This window comes from Pan troglodytes, chromosome 5, assembly GCF_028858775.2.
Source record: "Pan troglodytes isolate AG18354 chromosome 5, NHGRI_mPanTro3-v2.0_pri, whole genome shotgun sequence".
Lineage (NCBI taxonomy): Eukaryota > Metazoa > Chordata > Mammalia > Primates > Hominidae > Pan > Pan troglodytes.
In genome coordinates, this window is record NC_072403.2 from 42,711,962 (window position 1) to 42,725,582 (window position 13,621).

A 13,621-nucleotide genomic window follows, 5' to 3' on the forward strand; every position below is an offset into this window, starting at 1 on the left:
GAGAAAGTCACCCTGAGTCCTTCCCTCCTTCACACCCCTGCCCAGACTCTCCAGCTCTACCTACACCTCATCAATGCCACAACTTTGTAATACAGGACTGGGGGGGCAACAAGGTTACCTCTCATGGAGGGTCTGACCAAGGAGCAACCTGGAAGAGGATGAGATGGGTGATTTCGAACAAGGGCACAGCCAGGGCTCCAGAAATGCTGTCGGTGATCTGGGGCAGGGGGCATGGCCTCTGTGGGGGAACCTCAAAGTGGGTGATGCTTGCATGGCAGCACATGATCCTAGGCCAGCCACAGAGAGACTGAACTAGGGAAAAATCCCCCTTTGCCACCCATACCCTCTTACTGCCAGGGGCAGCCTTCCCCTAGCTAGGAGAACCTGGGGTCGACCCAGCTCTTAGACAGAGAAGTTACCCCCAAACCCTGTGTGACATGAGTGAAGATTTGGGTGTGGTAGCCCACAAAAATATTCCCCCTCCTCCTCTGTTGGACTCTACAGTTTCACAATCAGTGTTCTATTCCTTTGGCTTAAGATTTTTGACCCAAGTTATTTTTTTAATAGTGCCACTTTAAGTTGTTATCATGTATCCACACCTTAGTATGAATGAGTCAATCTGATCCTTTTCCAGGAGTCGATTTCGTTGTTGATAGAGATGAAGGAAGGCTTTAAAATCCTAGAGTCTAGGACAGTGGGGTGGGGGAGACTGGTGAGGGGAGGATCAGGATGCTGGGGCAAAGAAGGGGCAAAGAGAGAAGAGAGGAGGGCACAGAAGGGAGAGGGTGGACGAGCCTGGGAGGGATGGGGGCAAATCACTCACTTCGTGATTTGGGGATGGGGTGATCAGAGATAGCCTGAGCAGAGACCGTAGTACAGCCTTTTACCAACTCCCTCTCCCCACTTGGGTGCCTGGACCCCCTGTTCCTGTGTCTTCATATCTCCTCGATGCAACAGCCTGGAGCGCAAACTTTCTGGGATATGACCCCAGCCTGGCTTCCTATTCTGCCGTCGCCACCCGCAGCTGGACAGGACAGGGGCTCTTGGCAGATCGGCAGGGGCGCAGTCCTGGAGACCAGGACACTCTGGGAAGGGGGCGCGCGGAGGTTTAGGATCGAAGCGGCAGGGGCCGCGGGGCTCTGCGTCCAGGGCCGGGGCAAGGGGACCCGGCCAGCGGGAGGCTCACCTGCAGGACACGGTGATCTCCACCTTGGTGGCCGGGATGCTGCCCGCCAAGGAGTCGAACTCGCTCAGCGACGCCATGTCCTCAGGCTGCTCCATCGCCCACCGCACCCCCCACCCCAAATTAGTCAATCCCTGCGAGATTCACGCCTCCTCCGGAGCGACTGGAGCCCTGGGCTCTCCCCCAACTCCAGAGCCTGGGCTGGGCGGCAAGGGGAGGAGAGAGGAGCGCGAAAAGGGGGCGTGGGAAGTGAGAGAGGGAAGAGGGCGGAGGGAGCGGGGGCCGCGGATCGAGGAGGGGGCTCGGGTGACGCCGCGAGGAGGCTAGGGGCCCAGTGGGGAAGGGCAAGGAGCCCAGGGAGCGGGGGCACAGCGGGGAAGGCAGAGAGGGGCGCGGGGAGAGGGGCGCGGGGAGAGGGGCGCGGGGAGAGGGCACCGGGAGGGAAACGCGGAGTCGTGGAGAGGGGCACCAGGAGAGGGACGCGCGTCTGTGGGCAGAGGTAGAGGGGATGCAGAAGACAGGGAGAGGGGCGTGAGGAGCGGGAGGCGCCGGATGGGGCGCTGGCGGCGGGGGTGGCGGGGCGCCGGCAGCGCGGAGCCCGAGCGCCCGGGCTGCGCCGCCTCTCCCTGGGTCTTGGCGCCGGCGGCGACGGGGCTGAGACGCGGCTGCGAGCGCCACCTCCTCGGCTCGGGCTTCGGCTCCGGGGCGCCCGGGCTGCGGGAAAATCAAATCTGCCCGAAGCCGCAGCCTCCCGCCACCCGGGAACGCCAGAGGGGGCGCCCGCAGGGGCCGGGGCGGGGCCGCGGGCGGGGTCTGCGCGCAGGGTGAGTGTGAGCGTGTGTGTGTGCGCGTGTGTGTGTGTGTGCGCGCGTGGCGGGCCGGGGGACGCGGTCCAGATGCTGGGGACGTGGCGGGTGACAGCAAGAGGTGGTCCTGGTCGCGCGCATCTTCATTTGCGCCCGCCCCCTCTCACCACCCCTATCTCCCATCAGGGGTCTCCATCCTGGGGGAGGGGGAGGGTTATGGGAACCAACGGGCGCCTTTTTGAGAAAGGTCTATGCAGGGTTGAGAGGGGGCATAAGTGGGAGGGAGGTGTGCAAAAAAGATCCCCTCCCAGGGGCTTGGGTGTGGAGGGTCTCTGCTGAGTGTGCGCCCTACTCGGGGGCAGGTCTCAGTTCAGAAACAGACCCTACATCTCCTTCTGGGGAGGTGTGTGGGGGCGACCCCAGTGCCAGGAGGGACTACCTCGGTTTCCCAGTGGCCCAGGTGGGGTCGGTGCATGGGCGCCTCCCCCATCCGTGGTTCCCGCCAGCCGCGGCCTCGCCAAGTCGGCTGCCGAAACCACGCGCCAGCGCCCTTCCACTCCCCCGCCCGTCGTGACCACACGACTGAGCCAGCCTCCAGGTCTAGAAGCTCCTGCCACCCAGTCTGGTGGCAACCAGACTGGGAGATCGGCCCGAGCTCCCTGGGCTTCTATGCAGCAAGCACCGAGTAGGCGCGTGCTGTGTGCTTGGCGAGCGAGGGGAGAGTTGGGACACCTCTCCTGCAGTCCTCTTCCCGGCCAAGCCCCTCGCGATCCCCCGCCCTAGCCCAGCCTTGCCCTCCCGGGCATGAGGTTGCAGCGCAGAGGCGTCTCCCTGAGTAAGGCTGCACACGTAGACTTGACTCTAGCCCATCCTCAGCCTCAGCCTAAGCTTTGCCGAGCTGGAACCTCCACTTCCTCACCCACCGCCTGGCACATCGAAGCCGATGTGCCTCGGGCCGGCGGGGAGGCCAAAAACCTGGTGCTGGGCTGGGCAGAGTTGCGCTCTCTGGGCCTTGTTTGTGGCAGCGGGACTATAAGGGGCTCCTCCGGATTCTGTTTGAAGTCAATTCCTGGAACATCAGATACTGTCAGTCAAAGATAAATACAAGAACACATTCCTCTGCCTGTTACAATTTCCCCATGGCTCAGAATCAGCTGGACTGGGTTCTGCCTCCTGGAACAGGCAGCAAGGGACAGAGGCTGTAATTCCCCTGACAGCCAGGCACAGCTGGGTCAGGAGGCCCCACTCCAAGGAGAATAATTCTGTCTTCCCTTCCTGAGGATGCAAAACTGAACTCGGTATCTCTATGTTCCCCATCCCCCACATACCTGAAATAAACAATGCTCAAAGCATGCTTGTGGAATATGTTCTCCATTCATTCCAGGAGTGTTTACTGAGCATCTGCTGTGTGCCTGGCCCAGTGACAGGGCCTTGGGAAACCTTGTTCATAACAATAATTAGCATCGTTTTATTTTCAAAGATCTGGGCCAGACACCATGCTTACTTTTTTTTTTTTTGAAATGTTAGTCACATACCATAAAATTACCATTTTAAGTTGTATAAATCAGCGGTTTGTAGCATATTCACAGGGACCGTGCATGATTTTAAATTCTCAAAATAATTTTATAAGTGAGATATTATTACTTTTAGTGGGAAAAGCTGCAGTTACTTTGCACCAACCTAATATGATCTACATTTAATAAGTAAGGAAGCCAGTGCCCAGAGAGGCTAAGTAACTTACTCATCATCACCCAGCTGGGGACTGGCATAGTGAGAATGTGAAACAAGGCAGTTGAGACCAAAGCCTGACTCTGAGCAAGAGGCTCCACTCTCTTTTAGGATAGGGCCAGACAATGGAAAATCATCCATGAAATGAGGCCTTGTTGGGAAAGGCAACAATAGGGAGCCATTGCAGGTTGTTGAGCAGGTGAGTAGTAAGATTGAAGTTCTACTCAGTAACCTTGCAAAGTGACAGCATTTGGAGTAGCAGCCCCAGGGTCTCTTGTAGACACTTGTCTGTGTCACTCCATTCCCTTTTAGTCGTTGCACTTTCACTGCTGGCTATTTGGCAAAAAAAAAAAAAAAAAGAAAAGAAAAAGAAAAAAGAAAAAAATGTATATATATGACACATGCTGTGTGCTGGGTGCAGTCCTAGGCTCAGAGAATAAAAGGCAAAAAGGACACAGTATCTATCCCCAAAGAGTTCCCAGGCTACTGGGAGCCCCAGGACATGAAGAGAGAGAAACCACAGTGCAGCATGAGGAATGCGGTTGAGGTAGGTAGAAAGGGCTCTGGGAGGCCGGGCACAGTGGCTCACGCCTGTAATCCCAGCACTTTGGGAGGCTGAGGCAGATGGATCACTTGAGGTCAGGAGTTTGAGACCAGCCTGGCCAACATAGTGAAACCTCGTCTCTACCAAAAATACAAAAGAATTAGCTGGGCCTGGTGGCAGGTGCCTGTAATCCCAGCTACTTGGGAGGCTCAGGTGGGAAAATTGCTTGAACCTGGGAGGCAGAGGTTGCAGTGAGCCGAGATCGCACCACTGCACTCCAGCCTGGGCGACAGAGCGAGACTCCATCTCAAAAAAAAAAAAAAAAAAAAAAAAACGGCTCTGGGAGAAGAGTGACCAATGGTTCTGCCCCAGGAACAGGAAGAAGGGAGGGTCAGGGTCAGGGGAAACTGCAAAAAGGAAGTGATACTGAGATGGACATTGAGGTGATGTCTTAGAAGTTTGTTTCCCCTAGAAGCTGACCCTGAGACAAAGATTTGTATGTGAGTAGTACATTTGGGAGGTGTCTTGGTCTGTTCCTGCTGCTATAACAAAATTATTTAGCCTGAGTAATTTAATAATAATAGAAATGTATTTCTCACTTCTGGAGGCTGAGAAGTTCAAGATCAAGGTGCCGGCAGGTATGGTGTCTGGTGAGGGCCAGGTCTCTGCTTCCAAGATGGTCCTTGTTGCTGTGTCCTCCAGAGGGGCAAACACTTCCTCACATGGTGGAAGGCAGAAGGGCAAAAAGGGCCTAGCTCAGGGATAATGCCTTTCATAAGGGCATTAATCCATTCATGAGGGCAGAGGTGAGACGGGGAAGGGAAGGTAGACAATAAAAGGTGCTTTATCAAGCCAGTCATCACTACAGGCAACTAGGGTATAGTCCTGCTGCAGAACTCTGGGAGACTGTAGAACGCATTTCAAACTTAGGCTGCCAGAGGGGTGAGGAAGCTGGGATATGTTTATACCAGCTTCTGCCAGTCATTGGCTCAGTGGCTGAGGGCTGCTTTTGGAGGGTATTAATTTCCTGGCACTTCTGGCCTAACCAGCACAGAGAGGCCAATGCAGGTTCCAGAAGCCAGAGAAAGCCTTAGGCAAAGAAAGGCAGTCGGGCGTGGGACTGGAGCACACTGAAGTGGGAAAAGTTAGAGGCTGCAGTGGGCACTGGCAAGGCAGCGGCTGCTACAGATGATGAGCTTCTGCCTGGAGGACAAGGCTGTGCAGGCATTCCCGGCAGGGGACTAGCATGAGGAAGGGCCAGAGATCTGCGACTGGGGGCTGTAGTGTGGCTGGAGCACAGGGTCAGGGTTGGTGGAGGTAGAATATGAGGCCAGGAGGCGATGGGCCATGATGCAAGGCCACAGCCTCCGCTGGGCACAGAGGCTTTTCAGAAGGGGACACTGGAGGAGGGGTGGTCTGAAGGACACCCTCCCGCTGCATGGCCAACCAGAACATAAAACTTACTGATCAGGAGCTGGGTGCAGTGGCTCAAGTCTGTAATCTCAGCACTTTGGGAGGCTGAGGTAGGCGGATCACCTGAGGTCAGGAGTTTGAGACCAGCCTGGCCAACATGACAAAACCCTGTCTCTACTAAAAATACAAAAAAAATTAGCCTGGCGTGGTGGTGCGGGCCTGTAATCCCAGCTACTTAGGAGGCTGAGGCAGGAGAATTGCTTGAACCTGGGAGGTGGAGGTTGTAGTGAGCTGAGATTGCGCCAGTGCACTCCAGCCTGGGCGACAGAGTGAGACTCTGTCTCAAAAAGCAAAACAAAACAAACAAACAAACAAAAAAAAGAAAAGAAACAAACAAACAAAAAACAAAAAAAAGCAACTTACTGATCAGGCCCAGGGGAAAAATGCTCCCAGCTCTTGCTCAAATGAATTGCTGATAGTTCAAAAGCAGCCCCACAGATGTTGCCGTTGGAGGAGTTGTTTCTTCTTTGACAGATATGATAGTGCCGAGTAACCCTGGTCACTTGTGATGTCCAGGCAGGCCAGTGCGTGGGCTGGCAGGTGCTGCAGACGTGCCGTCTGTGCCTGGCAGCCAGATTAGAAACAACCATGGCCCTGGCCCACCCGCCACGTAACTACCACTCGTCCCTCTGATTAAGAACATCAAGCACGGAATGGGCCATGCCCAGAAGATCTGGAATAATCAGCATCAGCGTTTTGCCTTTGCCATCCAAGACTGCAAACATGCTCTCATCTGACCTAATCCACGGTGTTAATGACGGCAGAGCAATTTTGAGAGGCAACTCACAGCATTGATAAGGAGGGGAAAAGCACCACCGGGCTTAGGGGGCAGAGCTCCTCACAGAAGAGACAGCTGCTGTCCCCTCACCCCTCCCAAAGCACTACTTGTAAATGCTGCCCTCCTCTCCCCGTTTGAGGTTGGGGATGGTGGGAGAAAAGGGCACAGAAGAGCAGAAGCAGGGTTGTGCAGGGGACAGGAAAGTAGGGCTGCCCATGCTGCACCTAGAACAAACTAGAAAAAGGCATTCTCTACTGTGGGTAAATGCAACCTTGAGTCAGGCAGGACACAAGGTTTTCTGGGCAGAATGTGAGCTGGATTGAGCCCCCACTCATGCCCTTGGCTGGGTGCCCTTGTGCACTAAACACCCTGCACCACTATTCATGGTAGCCCCGGGGAGAGAAGGAAAGACAAGGCATGGCAGGAACTGAAACCGTCATCGGAGTAGAGAGGCAGGGGAGATGCAGTGTCTGATTCCTCCCATTAATAGAAATCCTAGAAGGGGCTTGGTTGGAGACCATCCAGGTAAAACCCCTTCTTTTACTGAAAAGCTTAAAGAGGAAGAGTGATGGAATCAAGGTCATCCGACTCTTCCCTTGATAAGAAACTCCACGAATAACAGTGAGGCCAGGTACCCAAGAGCAATGAGGACCTGACTCCAAAGGTGTGGCAAGAGGCGAGCCATGGGACTCTCCATGTCGCCAGTCCCTCATTCCTGCTGGAAGGGTGGCAGCCTCCCTGCTTAATGCCCCACCATCCCAACCAGAGCCCATGTTGCCCCTCCCTTCCGCCATGTCACAGTGCCAGCTAGCTCAGTCCATGTTGCATCTGGGCAAGAAGCCCCATGGCCCTCCTGCTGCCAGCCCAGTAGCCCTTTCTGCCCCCAGGATCCACCCCTCCGTCCTGCCTGGCCCTGGCATCTGTCTGCAACCTGGTGGGCACCAGCTCCCTGCTCACTTCTCTTGGCCTCCTCTTCCTTCCAGCCACTCCTGCTTTTCCAAGTAAGGGAGGCCCCCCGTGCTTACAGTCTAGATACCAGAACCTTCACAGCAACCAGAGGATCCACTTAAAAGCAAGGTCAGGTCGTGTCGCTCCTCTGCTTAAGACCCTCCCCTGGCTCCCATCTCATTCTACGGAAAAAGGACTTGCTGGGCTTTGGGCTCTGCTCGTGACCTGACTTCATCTCCTCTCTCGCCCTGGCACTGACTCCATTCCAGCCACACTGGCCCCTCACTGGCCCTGCAGGCACCTGCTTCAGAGCCTTTCTATTTGCTACTCCCTCAGCCCGGACCACTCTCCCCTGGGTCCCTGAGGCCCCTCAGGTCTCTGCCTCAACGCCCTCTCCTTGAAGAGGCTTTCCTGGTCACACTACCCAACATAGTACCATGTTGCTCTCACTCCCCTTATGCGCCTTTATTTTTCTTCATAGCATGATCCTTGCGTGTTTCCCCCACTAGGATAGAAGCTTTCTGCAGGCAAGGACTTTGTCTTGTTCATTGTTGCATCCCAAGCCCCTAGGGCAGGGCCTGACACATGGTAGGTGCCCCGTTTGTCCAAATCCACTGTTGGCCTCCAAAACAGTGACTCCTTCATGAGGACCCCTGGTGAGCACGTGTCAGTCTCAGACAGGGCCTGAATCTCCCCCACTACACACATCTCTTATCTATCTCCCCACTCCTAAACATTTATTCAGCATCTGTCATGAATTGAGCTGTTTACTTGTTGTTTCACAACTATCACATTGTGACTTTCTGGGCCCCTGGGCCAATACCACAGAGAAGGGAAGGGATTTTTATGTGTTTACTAAGGACTCACCATGCAATAAGCATGTAAGAATTTAACATCCATCACTTATTTATTTATTTATTTATTTGAGATGGAGTCTCGCTCTGTCACCCAGGCTGGAGTGCAGTGGCGCGGTCTCGGCTCACCGCAAGCTCCGCCTCCTGGGATCACACCATTCTCCTGCCTCAGCCTTCCGAGTAGCTGGAACTACAGGCGCCCGCCTCCACGCCTGGCTAATTTTTTGTATTTTTAGTAGAGACGGGGTTTCACCGTGTTAGGCAGGATGGTCTCGATCTCCTGACCTCGTGATCCGCCCGCCTCGGCCTCCCAAAGTGCTGGGATTACAGGTGTGAGCCACCGTGCCCGGCCTATTTATTTATTTTTAAAATTTATTTATTTATTTATTTATTTTTTGGACGGAGTCTTGCTCTGTCACCCAGACTAAAGTGCAGTGGCGTGATCTCAGCTCACTGCAACCTACACCTCCCAGGTTCAAGCAATTCTCCTGCCTCAGCCTCCTGAGTAGCTGGGACTACAGGTGCCCGCCACCATGCCCGGCTAATTTTTTGTATTTTTAGTAGAGACGGGGTTTCACCATGTTAGCCAGGCTGGTCTTGATCTCCTGACCTCGTGATCCACCTGCCTCGGCCTCCCAAAGTGCTGGGATTACAGGCGTGAGCCACCGCACCCGACCTTATTTTTTAAATTGAATTTAATGTTTTAAAGACAAGATCTCACTATGTTGCCCAGGTTGGTCTTAAACTCCTGGCCTCAAGCAATCCTCCTGCCTCGGCCTCCCAAAGTGCTGGGATTACAGATGTGAGTCACTACGCCTGGCCTCCATCACATATTTAATCCTCACAATAAGCTCATTATCCCACTTAACAAAACTGTACTCCTCTGTACCATGTGCTGTGCATAGTTCACCATGAGGGAGAGAGAGATGAGGGAGACACAGTCTCCTTAGAAGCTCAGTCCAGTGGGGTTACAGCGTAAATTTTGAGTTTATGTTCTGGGAAATATGTAGGAGAATAATGGGCATTATTTGCTCCATCTTTTCAGATAAGGACACTAAGGCCCAAAGTAGTTTGGTAATTTAATTTGCCCAAACTCACACAGGTCAGTGGCAGAGACAGGGTGCAAACCTAGAACAATGTATGTCCAAAGCTGCTGTCTTTGCTCCTTAGGACAGTGCCTCTGCTCCCTGACCTGACTCAGGGGCCTGTCCAGAAGCCTCAGCCTCTGCCATGGCCCAGGCCCAGATCTGAGCCCCTCACACGTCTGCAGTGCCTAGCCCAGCACCACAAGATCTGTGCCCAGGCTGTGATCCTTCCACTCTTCACTATGTCCAAGTGTAGACATCCCAGTCTGTAACCTCCCCCACCCCTGCCCTCATACACATTTAACCCAATATTTAGCTTAATATTGTCAGTCATGGGATTAGAGGCCTCAGTCCTGCAAAGGACTTTAAAGATAATCCAACTCGCCTAGATTTTACAGATCTGGGAACTGAGGTCTAGAGAAGGAAAGACATTCACCCAAAGTTGTTTTGTTAACAAGCAGTAATTAGAGCCAAGAGCTCATAGGCACGCTGATTAGAATCAGTCTCCTGGATCCTTCCTTCCTTCACCTCAGCTACTTCAAGGGGGGATGGATTGCCTTGACTTTCTGTCGATTGATAAGCAGAGATGTGCCATCTGTGCCATTTGGCACAAGGAAGACCAAAGTGACCTTTCACCGCCCCCACCCTCACTACCAGGTATATCCAACTGGAACCAGCCCCATATGCTTGCCCCTGGGCCTTTCTTCCTGCCATTTCCTCTCTGCCCGGCCCAAATCCTAACCATGTTTCAGGTACCATCTCTTCCAAGAAGCTAGCCTGGATTCTCGCAGTCTAACCGAGTTTCTTTTTCCACTGAACATCCAAGCTCTTCACTTTGGTGGATGTTTCCCCTTTCTCCCTTGGCAGGGGATGTGTCCTGATGGCAGGGACTGGGCCTTCTTACCCTGGTCCTCCACAGCCTGGCCTTTCCCAGCCTCAGCCTCAGCCTCCTTCTCTTTCTTTGTGCTGGGTTTAATTTCATTTAAGTACATTACCCACCAAGCCCGCCAGTCTACTTGTAGGCCTCCCGAACTCGCTCTCTCTCCATTCAATGTAAACCCATTTCCTCTTGTTTCAGCATCTTGGGAAATGGAAAATGAGTCCTCACATTTCTTCGGATGCTTAAAAGCAAACTAGGTCCCACCCTGAAGTCTCAGCCTCCCAACACTTGATGCCTTCCTGATTGGCATCAAGGGCGGAGACGGAGCAGCTGATTTTCACGTGGGCGGCCTCTCCTTTCTCTCCTGCTCCAGCGGCTGTGAGGGTCATCGGCTCAAGCTGCAGGACTCCGCCCCTCCCTCCCTCAGGCCATGTGTGTGGGAGGGGAAGGGAATTGACATTTCACTCCAGCCCTTAGATTCTTTGTCACCACTGCTCCTTGGCACCTGCCTCCCCTGGCTGTACCTGTACCGGGGCAGCCTGAGAAGCCACCGAGGGTGAAACACTTCTTTTCTTTTAAGCTCTAAATTCATTTTCATGCCAAGCTGCTTGTATTTGCCTGCCTGGCTGCCGAAGGTAACTGAGATGTGCACAAAACGCCACAAGCCTGGCTTTGTGCGGAAGCTTAAGTCCCGGTGGCCCTGCCCCCAGGGCTCGCCTGCTCGCTCGCATCTCCAGCAGCCCGCCGAGATTTCCTTGGGTTTTATTAGCTCTGACCCTACACTGGGAGAGGAACTCATCAGACACACTTCACATCTTGCCTCCTCCACCTCTGGCTAAGAACCGTCGCCCCGATTACGGGAAGTATTTGTTCTCCAGTTCTCTGATAATTCTGTCAGGAGCCTGCGTGAGGCTCAGGTGTCAGGCTGCAGGAGCTGCTGCTGACAGCCCCTTGGAGGCAGCTGGCCTGCGGAGGGGGCCGGCGGGGGAGTTTGCAACAGAGTGCCGGGTTCTCTGGTCTCTTCCTCCAGCTTAAAAATGGGGTTAATAATATAACCATACTACCATTCCTTCCAGAGTTGGTATGAGATTCCAATTAGATGAGGATGTACTGGGAGCTCCCTGGGAGAAAAATACTATTATAAAATCATAGAGGTTTAAACTAGATGCAGTTAGAATGAGAGTCTGGGCCTCTCATTCTACAGATGGAAAAACTAAGGCTTGGGAAAGGAAGTTACCAAAGTCAAAGTCAGACAGTGACTAGTCCTGGCTTGAAAACTAGTTTCCATATTTTTTCAGCTGGAGGGAGGAGGGGAAAAAGAACGGCAGGGAAACCATCCCTGTGTGAATTAAGAGTGCAACAGAGGGAAAGAACAGACTCCTAGCTCAGCCCCGCCAAGGCCCAGACAACTAAGGCGGTGCCTTCATCTATGAAACGGGCTCATCTATGAGAGGGGCATTGTGATGCCCTGTCCACAGCTCTTCAGAGAGGATTAATGGAATAATATGTATAAAGTACCTGGCACGTCGTGAGCTCCCCAAACACAAATTCCTTCCCTTTTCTTATTTGATCTTAAACAGCATCACAAATGCTTTCAAAAAGGGAAGCACAAAGGAAACATTTCCTTCGGAGCCGAATGTTGCCCCCAAAATCACGAACTTCGAACTCCCTTTCCTTTGAGGGCCTTTCTTATACAGTGAAATTGCCACTTGCCCCCGTCAGTGTAATGAGGAAGTAGAAATATGACTTCTCTCTCCTCTCCACTATTTCTGCTGTATAAGAGCTTCCTCACAGGTATGCAGGGCAGCAGCTCTTAATGGAGCTGTGGCCAGATCCTCACGGAGAGGAAAGCGATTTCTATGAGATTAGCTGAGTGGTGAGGATAATACAGTTATGATCCAATAAACATCCCGATGAGGGTCATTTGTGTGCCCTTCCTCCTGCTGCGCCTCCACAGGCCTGGTTCAGGCTCTGATTGGAAGGAGCGTAGAGACAGCTGAGGCTAGGGCCAGCCAGTCAGTTTGGCCTGGGGACACGCTAGGATGGAGAAGTCAGTTGAACAACCCCAGCCAGTAAGGCAGGAGATTCAGGTTCTAACCTCTGCCCTGCCACCAGATTATTCCTTTCCTGCACCTCATCTTTCTCCTCTGTATGTCAAAGGTGGAGATCATAGGAAAAGAGCAGAACTTGGGATCCAAATTCCCCATATTCAAGCCCCAGCCCTGCCTTTTATTAGCCATGCAAGGTCCGGCCCTTTATTCCATCCATTCAGTCTGTACAAGGCTTTGTGCTACTTGCCTTTGGTCTTCAGTTTGCTCATCCAGGAATGGGCATAATAATACCAACTTCAGAGGCTGGTTTGGGGGATTAAGAGAAAAATATGTACGAGGAGCATCCACAGACCATGAAACACAGAAGGGACAATAACTTTTTGCTTTCCTCTAAGGTTCCTTTTCATTGACTTTCTCTGATTCTTTTAAAATATTTGCTGGTGGTGGATGTACAAGAGGAGCTCCAAAATTACTTGTTGAATGAATGAATTCAACTGTAAAGCAGAATATTAAGCAGCCAAGAGGGAACTAGCCCTTTAGAAGGTACGCTACAGAACCAGGACCTGGTCACAGGACTCAGCCAACCTTACCATGCACGGAGGGCTCCTCCATCTAGTCCCGTAGACAAAAAAGAAGGCCGGCCAGCCCGTGTCAACGGAGCACGTTTACAGGCTCATTCTGTGCCAGGTGGACATCTCAACTCTACCCTCTCACAATCTGAGCAGTTGCTGGCTTTCCACAACCAAGAAATAGCAGGCATGTCTTAGTAACTCATGAAAGGTTTCTGCAGGCTTCTGCCTTTGAAAAAGCTGCAAGGCTAAACTGTATTCACAGCGGCCTCTAGTGGCAAATTTCCAAAATAGCATGCTAAATGGAAACTTGGCAGCTGGAGGAATCTTCTCAGAATGACCTAGATTCCCAAACTGGGGGCTAGTTCAAATCTTCCCTTAATGAATGAGCGCTCCAAGTTCCAGAAGTAAAGTGATTCATCAAAGGTCACAAAAAGGCCTCACATCCCTCAGTCCATAAACCTTGCCCACAACTGGCCATCTGTGGTTTCAGATGCAATTAAGGATCTTGAGTTATCCATTTGGAAAAACAATCGGGAACCCAATTCCCAAATCAGGCCAAGCCAACCTTAGAGTGAGACCCTAACATGTTTTCTTCCCACTTTGCTTCTCTCTCATCTGTAAGAGTGTTGCTGGAAGATCCCCTATCTTGGTATTTACCTAAAAAGTAGTAACTCACTCTTTAGGCAACAGGACTCTGAGACCACAAAGTGCTTCTTTGT

The 13,621-nt window shown here is 52.7% G+C and overlaps 1 protein-coding gene across 9 annotated transcripts in view; it reads right to left on the reverse strand.

The window, feature by feature from the left end:
• CPNE5 (copine 5) overlaps nt 1-1,944 on the reverse strand; it is a 99,182-nt gene extending 97,238 nt beyond the window's left edge. For 5 of the 9 annotated variants that reach the window (XM_001173253.6, XM_009451159.5, XM_054685738.2 and 2 more), the window contains exon 1: nt 1,187-1,811. In XM_001173253.6, coding sequence (XP_001173253.1) covers nt 1,187-1,281 — 95 coding nt within the window. In that variant the 5' untranslated portion in view covers nt 1,282-1,811. Of the gene's footprint in view, nt 1-599; nt 650-1,186 lie in introns of those variants that run through there. The other 4 variants (XR_010157987.1, XM_009451158.5, XM_054685736.2 and 1 more) reach the window with 2 other exon arrangements.
• Nucleotides 1,945-13,621: the final 11,677 nt, after the last annotated feature.